At 39.0% G+C, this 17,806-nt stretch overlaps 3 protein-coding genes across 3 annotated transcripts; all 3 read left to right on the forward strand.

The window, feature by feature from the left end:
• Positions 1 to 714: 714 nt before the first annotated feature.
• On the forward strand, positions 715 to 1,596 carry LOC131326896 (protein FAR1-RELATED SEQUENCE 5-like). The gene has a single exon (XM_058359803.1). It carries the CDS (start codon positions 715 to 717, stop codon positions 1,594 to 1,596), a length of 882 nt encoding a protein of 293 aa, XP_058215786.1.
• Positions 1,597 to 1,677: 81 nt separating this feature from the next.
• Positions 1,678 to 3,033, forward strand: LOC131326897 (protein FAR1-RELATED SEQUENCE 5-like). The gene has a single exon (XM_058359804.1). It carries the CDS (start codon positions 1,678 to 1,680, stop codon positions 3,031 to 3,033), a length of 1,356 nt encoding a protein of 451 aa, XP_058215787.1.
• Positions 3,034 to 14,162: 11,129 nt separating this feature from the next.
• LOC131326746 (AAA-ATPase At5g17760-like) lies at positions 14,163 to 16,496 on the forward strand. The gene is made up of 2 exons (XM_058359613.1): positions 14,163 to 14,510; positions 15,714 to 16,496. The coding sequence occupies exons 1-2, from the start codon at positions 14,181 to 14,183 to the stop codon at positions 16,116 to 16,118; spliced, it is 735 nt and encodes a 244-aa protein (XP_058215596.1). The 5' UTR covers positions 14,163 to 14,180; the 3' UTR covers positions 16,119 to 16,496.
• The last annotated feature ends 1,310 nt before the right edge of the window (positions 16,497 to 17,806 follow it).

Here is a 17,806-nt window from a genome sequence, read left to right on the forward strand (position 1 = left end):
TACAGTTGTTTTTTTTTAATGTGCTTCTATAATACAAAAGATAAATTCTGCTTTTTGATTTGGGTTTTCGCAAAACGATTTTTTGGTTTTTGTGAACAGAGTAAATTACGTGGAAAATGGGAATTGAACTTTCTATAGCAAATTCATTTTCATGTGGTTCTTCGAAGTTCATGTGCCTGTGGGTCTTAAAGTTGCGGCCCTTGAAAATTTTGGGGATCGCTCGAGTGTTGAACTTGTTTAGATTTTGGCTCGGTTTGAATGGAACAATCTTACCTAATGTTCACTGAACCATACCATAACCACAACATCAGAATAAGTCGCCATTACCAAGAGGTTACCTTCACTGAACCATTCCAAGTAAATCAAATTTGGTTCTACAAATATAGATTTTCCCATTATGGGTTGCTGTTTAATTGTCTCTGGATTGGTGTTTAGAGAGTATCAACATTGACTGTATTCCTATATAATAGTAGTAATTTCGTGCATACTGTTGATAAAAAAAATCTGGTCTTCGGACTTGGTATTAACATGTTTGGTCCTATTATTTTCCTTCACTCGTATTTGGCTTTTATTTATTTAAGTCGCCAAATCCTTGAATTACTTCTTCATTACCAGCGGTGCTTTATTTTGTGACTACACGTACGGGTATGATATGTATGTGTATTTTTGTAATGGATACTACTTTCTTCTTTGCAGGCAATTGAAAGGTGAACAATGGAGCTAGAGGCTTTAGATGATGTTGAAGTTAGGGATACGGAGACTCTAGATAACAATGAGGAAGAGTTTAAAACACCGACAATTGGAATGTATTTTGAGACAATTGAAGAAGCACGGAATTACTATGAACGTTATGGTCAAGAAAATGGGTTTTGGATTCGTACTCGAGGTTCAGACAAAGGACGAAATAGGTTGAATGAAGTCACTAGGGTGCGATTTGTTTGCACAAAAGAAGGAAATTATGCTGCAAAAAAGCAGCAGGAGGGTGTTCAACCGTTAAATGTGGATGCGGTAGATGAAGAGGAGAAGGTGATATCAAAGAAAAGAGATAGAAATTGTTCAACGGTTAAATGTGGATGCAAGGCTTTTTTGCGGATTATTCATGACAAATGGAATTGCAAATGGAAAGTAACATGTTTTGATGAAAATCACAACTACCCACTGGTGACTCCAAGTAAGAGGATGAAAATGAAGTCAAATCGAAACATGCCGAAAGCAATTAAGAATTTGACTGAGACATTTCATAGAGAAAATATAGATGTTTCAAAAGTTCCTTCAATTTTTGGTGGTGAGCACATTGGCTTTGATAATAGGGATTGCTACAATCACTTGAGGAATGTGTGGCATAGAGACCTAGATTGCGGTGATGCACAATCAGTTCTTGACTACTTTAAGGACAAACAAGCACAGAATCCACAATTTTTTTATGCGATTCAATGTGATGAAAGTGGGAGGGCAGTTAATTTTTTTTGGGTGGATTATCGATCTCGCATGGCATATCATTATTTTGGAGATGTGGTCACATTTGACACAACATATCGAACAAATAAGTATGATATGCCTTTCGCACCATTTACGGGAGTAAACCATCACATGTAGTCAATACAGTATGGATGTGCACTTATACAAGACGAGACAGAGACGACGTTTGAATGGTTGTTTAAGGCATGGCTTGACGCTATGGGAGGACGACCTCCAACTTCTATCATCATTGACCAAGACTTGGGAATGAAAGGAGCTATTGCCAAGGTCTTTCCCAACACCCGTCATCGTTTATGTCTTTGGCATATTAAGAAGAAATTTGTGGAAAAGTTGTCACAAGTGTACTATAAGAGATCGAAATTCAAGAAGGATATGAAAGAATGTATTAGGAGGACATACAAGAAAGAGGATTTTGAAAAGAGATGGATGTTATTGATGAAGGAAAATGGGTTAGAAAGCAACCAATGGCTTCAAGGGTTGTTTGATATTCGAGAATCATGGGTACCCGTTTATAATCGTGGTACATTCTTCGCTGGTATGAATACGACCGGACGTAGTGAGGGCATCAACTCATTTTTTGATGGTTTTGTAACTCACACGTCAAATCTCAAAGAATTTGTGGTGAAGTATGAGAAAGCCTTGAGTAGGATTGTGAAAAGGGAAAATGATGAAGATTTTGAGTCTGAACATAAGTTTCGGATTGTTAATGACCTTTTGTTGAAGCATGCGGGGAAAATATATACTAGAAATGTCTTTAACAAGTTCAAGGATGAATGGAGTAAAGTCTTTCACTACAAAGTTGAAAATGTGATAAATGGCGATGGTTTTCAATCTTTCGTAGTGAAGTCAAAAGATGATGAACTTGAAAAGTTCGAGGTGACATTGGATTCACAAACCTATGAGGGTAAGTGTGAATGCCAACAATTTGAGTTTGTTGGGATATTGTGTGCGCACATTTTGAAAGTGTTCGTTCGATTAGACATTGATGAAATACCGAAACATTTTATTCTTCCACGATGGAGGCAAAAGGCCAACAAATTTAGGATAATTGATTTCCAAGGATTGGTGCATGACGACGGCAAAGAAGCATCTGAGGCATTAAGACTTAGTCATATGTGTCAAGAAGCTACAAAATTGGCTTGTTTGGCCGCCCCATCAAATGAGGCATACAAAATTTTTATTAAAGGTATGAATGATTTATTCGAGAAGATCCAAGAAGTTTCTAAGGTGTCTCCAATTGAAATTTGTGCTGAAAAAGATATCGAGAAATCTATCGAGCCATCGCCGTCTCAAATGTTGCTTTTGGATCCGAACATCTCAATTTGCAAGGGTAGGAAAAAGGATGTCAGGGGCAAAGCCGCTACTACACAGTCCGAAAGATTGAAAAGCAATATTGAGATGTCATTAAATAAGAAGAAAAGAAAGTGTCACATGTGCTTTCAATTTGGACATGACAAGAGAACTTGTCCTTCGAATCCAATGCGTAAAACTAACAAAGGTTACTCAATTACTAATTCTATTTTTCTTATTGACGTAGATGTTCTTATTTACTAATCTTATTTTTTTTTAATTGTCAATTTTATTCAATAGACTTGGAAGAGGAAGAGGAAGAGGAAGAGGAAGGCTCAGATAGTGACCAAGTAGAAGACTCCAATTGCTCCGAATGATCTTGGAGTATTTTGGCATGTTGGCTTTATTTAGTAATGTAATGTAGTTATTGTGCTTTCAGTTTGGAATTGAATGTAATGGGATGGACAAGTTTTTAGGTTAAATGAAAGTTTCGTTTATGGATATATTTTTGGGATGGAATGAAATTGAATGTAATGGGATGGACAAGTTTTTAAGTTAAATGAAAGTTTTGTTTACGGATATATTTTTGGGATGGACTTGAATGTAAGAAAGATTGAATCGTTACACTTGGTATTGACATGTAACATTGTATTGACATGTAATATTGGGATCTCAAACTTGGTTTTGGAGTGCTAAAATTTAGTTTTTGGAGTGCCCGTGTCTGTATCGTGTCCATTCAAAAAGTTAGGTTTCGAAAAAAAATTGGCAAAGTCTCCCCTATTTTTGGTCCTAGCCCGACGTCTAGCGTCTCAATCAGTACAACAATAGGAACCACATCAAGTTACGCACAAGCCCACGCTAGGCATTTCTCATTCTAAATCAACATTCGCAAGTCACATTTATGGCCAAAATCAATTACCAAGCTATCCATTGACAAGAAAAACCAAATCAATTACATCTCCATTTTATTACAGGTGACCAAATGGTATCACAAAAACCATAAATCGAAAATAAGGTCAAGGATACTATCCTGACGATATAGCTATACACCTTCTAAGGAGAATTACAAGGAAAAAGCAACAACATAAAAAAAAACAAACCTATACATGGACACTACCAACGGCACTCCACACAAAGGAGGCTACTAGAAAGCAAAAAAAACCTACTCCTTACTTAAGAATGTATTGATCAACAAGTCCTCATTCAGCACACAATCTTTTATTCTCCATGGATAACTTTACTCTTCTCATGGAACTGAGAAAGTCCCTCATGGAGTTAACAGCATTCCGAGCAACTTCATCACTAGCCATCGTTTTCTGTTAGAACACTTGTAAGTTTCTCTCCCTCCAGATGGGATACACTGCAGCTCCCAATGAACATTTCATAATTCTGCACTTGAAGCTCTCGCCTTTGACATTTTGGGCAAACCAATCCAGCAAATCAACCAGAGAGATAGGCACACAAACAGATGAGGATTTAATAGTTGCGGGAAACAGCAACGATGCCAATAGAATCCGGACCAGCCTACAATGAAGTCAAAAATGACTAGTGAGTTTTGAAGCTTAAGCAAAATAAATAAGACTAAAAAGTGATATGCCCAGAAGAAGAGATTAATATCATGCCTTCATCCCAATCATCTGAACCCAATCGACAGCAGTTCCAGTAGCCTTAGAAAGGAACTCTACCAAAGTCTCCTCAGCTATTGCGAGAAGACTAACACAAAAACATAGGCCTGAGCCAAGGAAAAGTACAAAACTTGGAAAAAGAAGAGTGAGTTTTAAGAGAAGAGTTGGTTACCCAGCTAGGTTGTTGGCATCCCTTTGAGGATGCTGAGGCGTTGGGTTTTGCTATTGGTGTTGATCGCTCAAGACCACAGACTCACAGCTACCATCAGTGGTTGCAGTGATGGATACCTATAATGACAAAATTTTAGGAAAGATAAGGGAAGAAAAACAATTGTAGGGCTTAAACACCGGGAGTTGGTATGCCATGTCCCTCACCAATTGCTTTCACAGAATCTCAAACATAATTTTGCCTAAACACACCCACAAACAAATTTGAAGGCTTGAGGGATAGGTATGTTATTTTGTTGTGAAGGTATATCGGGTAATCCTCAAAGACACCCATATACATATTTTTTGTATGTATCAGTATATCTTTCTTCATTTTCTTATCATAATCACCATCCCAGCCAAAACAAGCATAGGCTACATTCTATACATCTCCCAGCCTCTCTGCATTTTCCAAGGGAGTCTATATCATATTCCAAGGGATTCTATATCATCTCCCAGTCTCTCTACAAATTCCAAGCCAAAAAAACTTAACATACAACCAACATAGGAGAAGAGTATTGCTGAAATTTATTGACCAAGTACAAGCATGCCTAAATTCTCAATAATGAGTTTTTCTCAGCTCATCCATATACCCTCTGCTATAGAAAATTTAATTAACAAACGAGTGAAAAAAAAAAAAAAACAAAGCCAAGCAAAACACCTTCATCACACCAAAACAGATGGCTGCAAAGAAAGATGTGCAAATTGTCCATTGTTATGTTTCTCATTATCCAGCTTTCTTGTACAATTAAATGATTTTTACAACGTTGCTCGTTAACCAGCTTTCTTGTGCAATCAACTCATCTAATTTAGCCAATCGAACGGACCCAAAAAAATCTCCAATTTCGTAGTGTATGACAGACCCTAATTTTTGGGGGTTCCCAAATTTTGGAACCCTAAGATGGAGAATCTAGGGCTCATCAACGGAGAGAGAGAGAGAGAGAGAAGGAGGAGGAGAGACCTTGGCAATAGAGCTTCGGTGGTGCGATTCGATTTTCGCGATTTGACCCTGCTTCGACCTTCCTTTCCATTTCTTCGAAAAAGGGGGAGGGAGAGCATTACCTCGAGCAGATGGAGAGGGTCTTCGTCGCATGGTGGTGGGTCGTCAGCGGCTGTGCTCGTCGGTCGGAGTGGAGGGAGGTGGAGAGGTGGGGGGCTGCTGGTGCGTCGTTTCTCAGACGCGAGAGGGGAGGAGAAGAAGGGGTAGCGTGTTTTTAGTTTCAGGGGAGGAACGAGGGATTTAATCTCAGCCCTTGAAATGGAGGGCTGAGATGGAATGTCTTTTTAGGGGTTTTTTAAAAGGTTCTCGGAACCGTCCCAATATACGTATATATATATCAAAATGGCAACTAACGCACACTTTGTGGTGATTACATCTATCGCGTAGAGCAGATCGATGGATAGAACGGATTACTTATTTAATTTGAAATTATATATGTTACATTCCAACGTGCCTTTAGACATGAGCATCCGCTAGTAATAACTAAAAACACGGAAGTAAGGTTTATAAATTTCAGATGGTATCTAAATGAAATCTCATCACAACCTTGTCAAATGAATAATGAACGTAAACAAATATGGGTGATGAGATTTATCCCCCCATATTGATCCAAGCTGTCCTTTTCCTACTAAGATTGCCGAAATAACTGTGGGCATCTGTTTCTTCCGAAAAATGTAAAAATTGGCCTAGGAACAGCGAGTAGTGCAGTTCTAGGCCTGATGCGGGCGTGCCAGGGCAGGATTGCTGCCCAAATTTGTATCAAGGCCTGGAAGCCTTAATCTGACTTCTAACTGAACGAAAGTGCACGGCCTAAGGGTGGAGACCGTGAGGAGGTTCGTGGTTTGCCTTTGCGGGCTAAGGACTTAAAATTTCCTAATCGTATGAAAAAATGGAAAGAAAGGTAGAGCAAGGCCTAAAACAGAAATAAAAGGACTTCATTAACGGTTTAATAAAGTCTGATTACAAGGAAATGAAATAAAATCTAGGCTTGGCTAGATTGAACGGGAAACTAAAGATAATTGAAAGATAAATTGGGTAAGCCGTGGGCTTGATTGGTCGGGGACCGAAAGATAAAAATAGTTAAAAGATAAATGAAATGAAATTTGGATAAGCCATGGGCTTTGATGGTCGTGGACCTAAAGATAAAAGATAAAGGAAAAATAAATATGCATAAGCCGGGGGCTTGATGGTCGTGGACCTTTGCCAAGGCCTTCAACTCTGGTATTTATAGGCAGATGTTCCAGGTCTTGAGCTGTTCAAGCTGCTTCCACAGGCCTTCATGCATGGCTGCCAAGTGTCCCTTTTGAGCTGCTTCAAAATGCTCCAATGCGAGGCTATTCTTTGATAAAAACGTGCCCTTTACTCCAAGGAAATGGTAAATGCCTGAAAAGCCCTTCTTTTCTGCATAAAACTTTGTAAAAGAGTAAAAGGAACTTCAGCATCCAGGCCTTTGAGCTGCTTGTGAGCAGCTACTGCTTGACTGGACGTCTTTTGGGCCCACCAATGCTGAAGACCAAGGCTTCTTCAGGCCTTCCCACCATTTTATTGGACCTTGCATACTTGTGGGCCCTATAAATCCTCTGAGGTTCATCTTTTACGGAAGAAGGATCCAGAAACAAAGGATTAACCAGACCTGGATGAGCTGCTTGTGAGCAGCTTGCTTAGGTCTGCATGAATTATTCACCAACAGCTCCAAAGGCTGCATGTGTGCCACCTGTCTCTAGCCTTGCTTCATGCTGAAGAATGGGGTCCCACCAGTTCAGACCTTGAGCTGCTTGTGAGCAGCTTACCCAGACCTGCCTATCAGGAATATTCTAGGCCTTTGAGCAGCTTGTGAGCAGCTTAAGGCCTTCGAGCTCCTTGTGAGCTGCTTGTGAGCAGCTTAAGGCCTTTGAGCTACTTGTGAGCTGCTTGTGAGCAGTTTAAGGCCTTTGAGCTCCTTGTGAGCTGCTTGTGAGCAATTTAAGGCCTTTGAGCTACTTGTGAGCAGCTTAAGGCCCCCTCATTGCTCATTAAAGGCTTTAACGATGCTCTTAAAGCAGTGGGCCTTTCATCAATTGGGCCTGAACTTATTGGTAAATCATGGGCCTTTGCCCAATGTAAGCCTTCTGAGCCCAAGCCTGGTGAGAAAACGAAGGCTTCTACCGATTTGGGCCCATTTCTTAGGCCTTTGTTACTTCTAGGAATATGGGTTAGGCCTGGACGAAATACTCAGGCCTGGTGGACTGATTCAAGCCTTAGGCCTTTGACTGATTTAGACCTATATGGAAGGCCCATCATTTCTTAAGAATCGGCCCTAATTCGTGGGCAATTGGTCATAAGGTCTTTCAAGGCTAGGGCCTCGACCCTCGAGACTACCTTTTAACCCGTAAATCCATTTTCTGATTTTTGGCCAAAAATGGGTGTAAACAGCATCCTTCCCAGGCGAATTAAGATCGCAACTAAACAAACAGTAACTCGCTCTCCTCGAGAACCTGGAGAGGAAGTGAACTCTCTCGACTGCAGTCTCCTCTGCAGCTGATGCAAATTTCGCACCACAATTCGACAGAAACCAACTTTTTCCTCGAATCTCATCATCGTCCAACGCTTCCCATGCTGCTTTTGAAAAGCTGTACTTGTAAAAAGCCCATGTTGCATCCGCAAAACCATTCATGCAAAAACGGCCGTAAGGCATCAAGCGGCCAGTTGAAGTTGTTGAACAAACCCTTATGATCTCCTTGTTGCATTGTAGGAAGTACGTACCCTTTTCTTCAATTCCGAACTCATAAACTTTCTCTCCCATGAAACCGTTAGTCATGGTGAAATCAATCATGATGAAATGAAGTACCCGTCCATATTTGTCAATAAGATACAAATAACGGTCTACAAAAAACATACGTTGCCAAATTTCTAAGGGAATGGTGAAAATTTTCCAAGCATTGTCACCTGGGTCTGGGTGGGCAATTGCGAGACAATTATAATCAACGAGGGCTACACAATTGGGAGTACCCTCAAGCATGGAAATTCCTGATGACATGTATGCTCTGAATGATCGAGGCAATCTTGGCATCTCAAGTTTCACTCGAGTAAAGGGGTTTAGCAAGAACACCCAGGGACTTGCTCACAACAGTGACATGTCAATAGGAGCAACCAACCATTTTTCGACTGTATGACAAAGGTCTTGGCAAATTCTGGAAGATCAACAGTGAAGATTGGGAATACATGACCAAGTTTCTTACATTGTGTCAACTCCAAGATTTTCTGTGTGTCTACAACTGCAGCCATTTGGATCATAACCGCAGCGAAAAGTTAGTAATTGAAACAACATAGAATTTGATATGAAGCTAATAAGAAAATAAGATAAATAAAATTCTTTTTGCTGTTGCAAAAAAATAAGAGAATAAGATCAAATCGTGTTATACACATAGGTTTGAATTTCTTTATGAGGCTGAATCATGTATATCTTTCTATTATTCACTAGTCATAAGTGTTCTGTTTCCTCTATATATTTATTTCGTGATGTATCATAATACACATATATAAGCTCCATAGGCCAAGCTCGTTTTTTGTTGACACTTTCATGACTAAAACTCACATTGACATGTTTTATTTTTTATCGAGTTGTACGTTTATTTTATTCATTTCTAGAGCGTCTGTACTAGGTTATGGAATGGAATCTCACATGGATGTGTATATTTTTTACAGCGGTACATGATAGAGGATTTTGCTCAAACCAAAACTGTTTTGCTCAATCAACTCGGGATGTTTTGTCTACATGAAAATTTTCTCAATAAATACTAACCCATTAGGTCATAAATTGGGACCAACACCAAAAAAAAGAAAGTTCAGAACTTATATCTCTTATCTCAGTACACTTTTGGCAGCTAGGGTTTGCGCACCTCGAAGACTAGTGATGGTGTATCACTACCTATGCTCTAAAGGGGTTTTCTATTACAACACATTAAATCTCTACGCAAAACCCTTTCGTGGAGTTCGAAAGGCAATTCGTTTGAAAGGCTTGAGGATTCAAGATTTGACAATCATGCAGAGATATGATGAATTTGGATTCGGAAAGTAGGTATTAGGATTCGTGGTGAGGATACGCGAACACTGAGTAAGAACCACTTGTAATCGTACAATGGTTTTAGTACATGATTCATTCCCGTAGTTTTTTCCATTTAGGATTTTTCATGCATATCTGGTTATCTTCTGTTTATTTTACTCAGTGTTTGATTGAGTTGATATATCGATTGTGAGTTGATGATTGGAAAAGTTTGAAACATATCAAATTTACAAACCTAGGTAAGCTAGGGTTTTTCAATACAAACAATAAAAAAGTATAGGAACACAACTTTAAAATCAAGGCTCCGGAATTGTGTCCGGAGTTGTATCTTAGAGTTGTGTCCATGATTACGTATCATATCTCTACAAATAATAACACATACCAAAACTGCTAAACAAACGGAGAGAAACAAGTGAAATTAAAAATCAGTTTCTTGTGTAATTGAAGACTAACCTGTATTGGATCTGGTTGCACCTAATAGTGACTCCCTATTACTCCATATTTGCAATAGGAGAGTTGAGGACGTTAAGTTAAATCACTCAGAGAGAGAGAGAGAGAGAGAGAGAGAGAGAGAGAGAGAGAGAGAGAGAGAGAGAGAGAGAGAGAGAGAGAGAGAGAGAGAGAGAGAGAGAGAGAGACGTTAAATTTTATTCGCAGACCATTCCGTAAAGCCTTCTTTATGGAGGCCAATCACGCACGTCCTACGTGTTTTTGGACTATTCGGATTGAAAGAGTCAATTATGACCGGTAACAATTAATTGTAATCAGTCAAAATTGAAAACGATTCTCAGCTATTGATTGCGCAAATTGATGGTTGGGATTGCGCCGCTCCGCCTCCATAAAGAAGTTTATCTCCTACCTCTACTATAGGATATTTTTTTGGAACCCAGGACCCTATTGTCCAGTAGACAATACCCCGTCAAGACTGTCCATGTTTGGCAATAGACGGCTTAGATTTCATCTTGGCCACAAGAATGAAATCTGAGCCGTCATTGCTGAGCATGGACGGCTCGCAGTGGCGGAGGGAGCATGGGACGAGCGGGGGCACGTGCCCCCACTCAATTTTTTTTACAATTTTAAGATTTTAAAATATATATTTTGTTTTATATTTTTTTAATCGTATTTCATAAATTTACTTTTAATTTTTTAAGGCATGTCGAATATCATTTCATTCTCAATTTTTAGTTTCACATATTTGAACATTGTCATTACAGTGGCGAAATAAGATGTCTAATGTGAAGAGTAGCCACCACTTACTATTTGGGACTCGGGGGGCTGCTGTGCCCAAGGGGCAGCAGCAACCAGCAGCTCCTCCAAACGGTACCGTTTGGCTTTTACACCCCATTCCAACCTTAACTCTGTTTGACTTTGGCCATGAGAAAAAAAAAGTGCTGTTTGTATTCATTTTTTAAAATTTTTGTGGGTCTCATTACAGGTCGTACAAAAATATTTCAAACCACAAGTTATTTTAAAATGTCTTTTTATAGGTTCCTGAAAAAAATTAACTCAATCCACTATTGGTGAGGGCTCTTTCATAATTTGTAAGGCGATCTGCGAATTTTGAAACACCCAATGAATTTCGAAACAGCTCTTACCGCTATCGGAATATGCTAATTTTTTTGGGAGGCCATAAAAAATATTTTAAGAATAACTTGCACTTTGAATCATCTTTGTAAAACCTGTAACAGGCCTCACAACCAGAACACATGCTATTTATTTTTGTGGGGCCCATTCGGGTCCTACAAAAATAATTCAAACTGCAAATTATTCTTAAAATATTTTTTTACGAGTTCCTGTAAAAATTAGCAAAATGTGCTATCAGTAAGGGTTGTTTTAGTATTCGTAGGGTGCTCGATGAATACTGAAAGCGCAATACGAATTTTGAAAGAGCCATTACCGACATTGGATTGAGCTAATTTTTTTCAGAAACCCATAAAAAAATATTTTAAGAATAACTTGCGATTTGAAACATTTTTGTAGGATTCGTAATGGTCCCCACAAAAATAAAAAATTAATACCAACAGAGGCCTTTATTTTTTTCCTCATGGCCAAAGTCAAACAAAAATAGCGTTAAGGTTGGAATGGGGTGTAAGAAACCTGAAACGGTGTCGTTTGGAGGAGCAGCTGGCTGCTGCTGCCCCTTGGGCACAACAGCCCCCCTGAGTCCTATTATTTGAAACTCTCTAATGCATAATGTTCAGAATTTAAAAATGCCTAACCCATGAGCTATACGTTTTATACTTTAGCAATTATTAACAATGGAAGCAATATTGCAAAATATTTTGTAATGAATTGCTTTTAGACTTGATCCAAAACAGTTCAAGCAATTCAATGTTTTTATATTTTATGTAATTTATTTATATATTAATAAATATGTTAGATTTTTCAATTCTTAGCACAAACTTTTTCACGTTGCTTAGTACAAATGTTTTTGGTTGAAATGTGTTAAAAGGGTGCCCTACTTACATAAATTTCTGGCTACGCCACTAACAGCTCGTATGGGTACAACAACCATGTAAGCAACGACTCAATATACCGTCAATAGATTGTGTACGACCCACCCTCAAGTGCATGAAACCCAAACACTTTTGTCAGCGTGTCCGGTCATGCCCAAGGTTATATTAGAGTTTCTTCTGGTATGATAATTGTGCCGGTCTAAATTTTGGCTTTAGATTCTTACTTCTAGACACCGTTCTTACAATTTTAGCAGTTTAGAGAGCAAATTTAACAACAATGCTCAAAAAATACCTCACATTGTAATAAGTAAAGTTATAAGTCTTTTAGCAAATAACCAAATTTCACTCATTCTATAATCAAACTTAACAACCTTTACTAATAACCAAAACTCAATTACCAAACCCAATAACCAAACTCAAAACTCAAAAATTCAAAAACATTCCACATTGGAATCGTCTCATCAAGACGAATAATTTGGTGTGGTCGGGTGCGTGATTAAAACTCGTTTGCAATTGGACATAAGTGCATTGCGTATTGTGGGGTTTTTTTTTTGTTAGGGATGCAAAAATAACCAATATGAAGGTAGATGTTTAGTTTGATTATAAACTAAATGGATAATCAAATGCTGAAGTGGCAAATTTTAGTTATTAATTTTGACGATGCTCTAAATGTTTTTCTAATAATTTTTCACGATCTCGCTCCTGTTTTTATTCACGCGCATGCACGCCATCATATGACTCAATCCATTCCAGAGATCCGACACGTCCGTGATTAAACTCGTAATAAAACGTCCGTTTTATTGGGGACCCGTGGTTGCATGCCCTCGCCACTGATTACTTTACTTTCTTAAAATTGCACTTTGACGTAGAAATCTTCAACATTTCCTTTCATGGGTGTTCGGATGAATAAGTGCTTATTTTTTGTTCTTATTCAAATTTTTTTTCGTATCACTTGGTTTATCTTTATTTTTTTGGGGATTATTGCATCTTCATGACGAGAGGAATCTAAAAAGTATAAAATTTTGATCGAAATCTAATATTTTTTGAATAAAGACGAAAAAAGTGGTTTATTAGCTTATTTTTATTTTTATATAGGTTTATTTGGCTCATTTTTTACGGGAAAACCAATGGTTTTTTTAGAAGAACAAGCCATTATTCCCAAATTCCGAGGTGCAATTATATAATAATTCAGGAGTACCGCTATGTGATACTTCAGACCACTTTATAATCACACATTTCTGTGGGATTTATACACATAGTGGTAGATACCACAAGAATGTGTTGTCGTATAAAATCAAAAGGCACCACAGAAAAAGGAGTATAAAATCAAAAGAGAGTGATTTTTCACACAGAAACATGATTTTGCCACTTCCATTTTCTCTAACGACACTTTCCTTTTCTCACAATCTCCATCACCTAATAGAGACATAAAGAGGAGTGCTGTTAGAGAAAAGATGAGTGACAAAATCACTCCCCTTTTCACACCGCCTTTCTTTATTGGCACTCCCCTTTGGGTTCCGGGTGGGTACCACGTGGTTGTGCCCACGTGGTGCCTGAGCAGCTCATTCGGGCTATTTAAAAGTGTGTTAGACGGCCCAAATTACAACCTTCTCTCTTTTCTCACCCCACCACTCTCTCTTATATTTCTTTTTACAAATTACAACCTTACCTTCTCTCTTCTCTCACCCCACCACTCTCTCTTATATTTCTTTCTCCAAATTACAACCTTCTCTCTTCTCTCACCCCACCACTCTCTCTTCTATTTCTTTCTCCAAATCTAAGCGATCTAAAATCGAAATGAATGGCCGAGATGGGCCAAGCGGGCATCACTTGATACCCACTCGGCATTGAAAAAATTCCTGATATGAAAGGCAATTTCATACTTTCAAAAGAATGAAAGACAATTTTGTTATGTGAGGGGACTGAGTATACTCTGGGAGTATTGAATAACTTCCCAAGGGAAGAGGGTGACTATAAAACCCGATCAGCGAAGGAGCAGCTGCTTGTAGAGATGATGGGGACCCTTGAGGAGGCGGTGCCGGCGAGTTCCGGCAGGCCAGGGGTGGTTCGGCGGGTTGGGAATGGACCCCGGAAATTACAGGGGCATTTTCTCTGACATGTCGACGTTTGTGAGGGAAAAGGAGTTCTACTATAAGGCAGGCAAGGATTGGAAGAGGGCTTACTTGTCGTACAACCCTGCTCCTCCTCCTCCTCCTCCTGGTACTAGTAGTACTGATAGAATCATGGCTGCTATGGCTAACTATCTTAAATTTGATATCTTTCATTTGGATCTTACGAGTTTATCCTCCATCTCCGACCTCGCCAACGCGCTGGCCTCCACCAGGAACCGCTCCTTGATTACGATTAAAGATTTTCATCACTGGGCTGCTCCCCATTTCAAGAATAATGAGGTGTTTTTTCCCATTTTTTTTATGTGCACATCGTGTCCCCCCTGGTTGGTTAGTTAGTAGAAGCATGTTTTCAGTAGGGGTAGTGGGCATTGTGTTCGTGTCGTGTCAGAATTTCCTAACCTGACCTGTTTAGCTTTTCATGTCAAATTCGTATTTCATGTTCCAAATAGCTGACGTTAACCCTCTTACTTTGTGTCGGGTTTTGTTGTGTTGTCCTTTCATAAATTTTGTATCGTGTTCATATCGTGTCATCTTGTGCTCGAGTCAGAATTTTCTCAATTTTAACCCGACTTGTTTTGCTTTTCGTGTTATTGTGTGGTGTGTTTTGGATAAGAGGGGTTTCATGTGAAGAGAAAGGGAAGAATTATGATTTTTTGTGAAATAATTCATTCAGATTGACTATTTCGGTGAGAAATGGAGATTAAAGTATAAAAAAAAAAAAAAAGGATTGGCCGTCCCTCTTTTTCACCCAATCTTATGAAAAATGGTGTGATTTGGGAAAAAAGGGCTCCATTTTGTTCTCATCCTTTCTCACTATCTAACAGTCCCTTTGGATGGATGGGTTTTGGGAGAAATGAATGGGAAGAGTTTTTTCTCCCTTGTTTGGATGGTTAAGGATGTGAGAGAGGGTGAGAATCAAGAACCCCTTACAAAACCATTTTTGTTTCTCACCAAAAGTGGTGAGAACAAAAAAGGGAAGGTCTATCCAAATGAAATGGTGAGAAACCACACCCCTTTCTTTTCATTTCTGACCCAAGTAGCCAAAGGGACCGTAAAGGTTGGTGGTCTCAGACTTGAAGTGGCACTTTGGACTTTGTTTCCCCTTTGTTTTTGCAGCTCAAGTAGTTGAAATCAGGCTTTGAATTTGGCTACTGTCATATTTACACCCCTTGGCTGCCAAGGTGAGAAAAAGAAAAGAAAGGGGTGTGGTTTCCCTTATTAGTGAGAAAAGAACCGCAGCTCTTGTTGATTTTTCCATACCAAAATGAAGAAAGGAGTATGGTTTCCCTACCACAATGCTGAAATTGAGGGGTATTCCTATTTCTTATTGTCGGTGCTAATTATAGCCAAAACTTGTAAACGTGGGCAAGACTCTAGAGAGTTTGGTTTTAGACAAATAAAAAAGATTTACAAGTGGTCGAGCCTTATGATGATGTTTGTGTGTCAGTCTATCCCAGTGCTGTTGCATTATTTTTCCTGCAGTTGATGTACTCGGGTTTGCTGGGAATCATTGATGAACTGTTGTCGAGCTGTAGGGATGAGCGGATCATTGTACTCACCACGGACCCCAACCATGGAGACCTAGTTGATGCTGCTCTGATGCACCGTTTCCGGAAGTATATATACATTGACACATCTTCACCTGGGCTTATAGACTTACCAGATGGAGGAGAGATTGTACAGCTTGATTCATCAGAACAAAAAACATTGTTTGATTTTGATGCTACAAATAACGGGGAATATCAAAGCGGCGTTCTTGTGTCTATTCTAGAAAAGGAAAATACTAGAGAGGCATCAAAGAAACGGTGTATGACGAAGAGTGCACTTAGTTTACAAGAATATCATCGGCGGATTTTGATGCTACAAACAACAAAGCATATCTTGTGAGGGCATTTCAGAGTGGCCCTACTACGTTTAAGTCAGAGAAGAAAGATATGAGTGGGGGATTAAAAGGAGAATGCTTGGCTATGAGTGGACTTAGTTTAGACGGTTCAACAAAACGAATATTTGCCGGATTTTCAACAAGAGAAATCACCAGATCTGCCAAGAGTGATGCTACGCAGATGAACAAAGAGTGACGAAATCGCCTAGATACTTGGGAGGATTGACTGCTCAGGTTGGTCCTCTCCCTGGTTTGAACACACACACAGGGCATCTTTTGTATCCATATTCTCCAGCCAGGTCTGCAAACAGTGCCAATACGTTCCACGTTGTTGAATTTGACCTTTGTTCAAGTAACAGCGTTTGAACCCAGATTCCGATTCGTTTGTACTAGGTATTGCTTTGAAATGGTATGATAAAATGAATCCACATAGTGGATCCATGTTTTTTTTTCTCTCTCATTTTGCAAAATTTGGCGGGGGTTAATCCCTCAATATTTTTATTGTCTTAATATAAGTTTGAAAAAAGTGAATAAATATCTACTTGATAAAGTAGTAAAGAAAAACAAGGAAATCTAGATTAGCCACAAGAAAGGGGCGTTCGTTAGGAGAGGATGTTTAGTAGAAGTTATCACTTATTAGGACATCGACGATTTTTTTGTTTGTTTCTCTGTGGGGAAAAAATTAGTAGACATTTTTTGAATAGTCGGAAGAAAGCAGTGCATTTCCTGAAAGTGAACTTTTACTGATTAGTGATTACCTTTACTAGACTCAAGAAATGGGTAACAAGAGGTATTATTCGGGAGACGATAGACCATATGAAGTTAGCAGTCTATCTATCTATCTATGATGAAAAGGTTGATTCAAGAGTTCAATTTATCTTATATGCCCCACTTAGCTAGATCTTCACCTTGGTGTGTAGCCTTGCCAGATTGAGGCAATATTGTTGGGCGACCCTCAACAGTTTCGTTGTTTATAGTTAGAAAAGATGAATAAATCTCTGTTTGATGATCTAGCAGAAACATAAAGAGAATCTAGATTAGCGAGACCCTTTATCACGAGAAGAAAGATTGGTTGAAGTTATCGTTCTTCTTATGAATTTGTATGTTGATTATTTATGAGTTACATTGATCAATGGCTCCAACTTCCAAATACTGCAGTCTGCTAGCTCTTTGCATTGGCCTATTGGCTTACCAGATGGAGGACACGTTATATCTCCTTCAGATGGAACTAGGATTCTTGGTTTTATGGATCTCCAACGTCGTTTTGGTAGCAGATGTGAAGGTGCTGCGAACAGCCTTGGTGGTAAGATTCTACAATTTATGAAGATTTGCTTTCGATCTCGCTCTTATTTATGAACCATCGAATGCTTCTGGCGAAGGACATACTGGATGAGTTTGTTTATGGAAGCATGACAATAAATTTTCCCCTTATTTTCTCTCCTACGTTATGCTATAACTATCCGTTTCTCTTCATCTCTTTTATTATCTTTCCCGTGGCTATGTTGTTGTCTTTTCTTTTTGCCGAACAGTTTTGAGACCCCATGCTCCACATGGAGAAAATAATCCATCAGCCAGGTTCAAGACACTGTCGACTACTGAACGGATCACGATGCCTACTGTCCACATGATGCCTCATCTCGCTGCAAGGGAAGATATGAGGTCTGTGACGCTAGAGTTTATATACGGGGATATA

Source organism: Rhododendron vialii, chromosome 5a (assembly GCF_030253575.1).
Source record: "Rhododendron vialii isolate Sample 1 chromosome 5a, ASM3025357v1".
NCBI classification, from domain to species: Eukaryota; Viridiplantae; Streptophyta; class Magnoliopsida; order Ericales; family Ericaceae; genus Rhododendron; species Rhododendron vialii.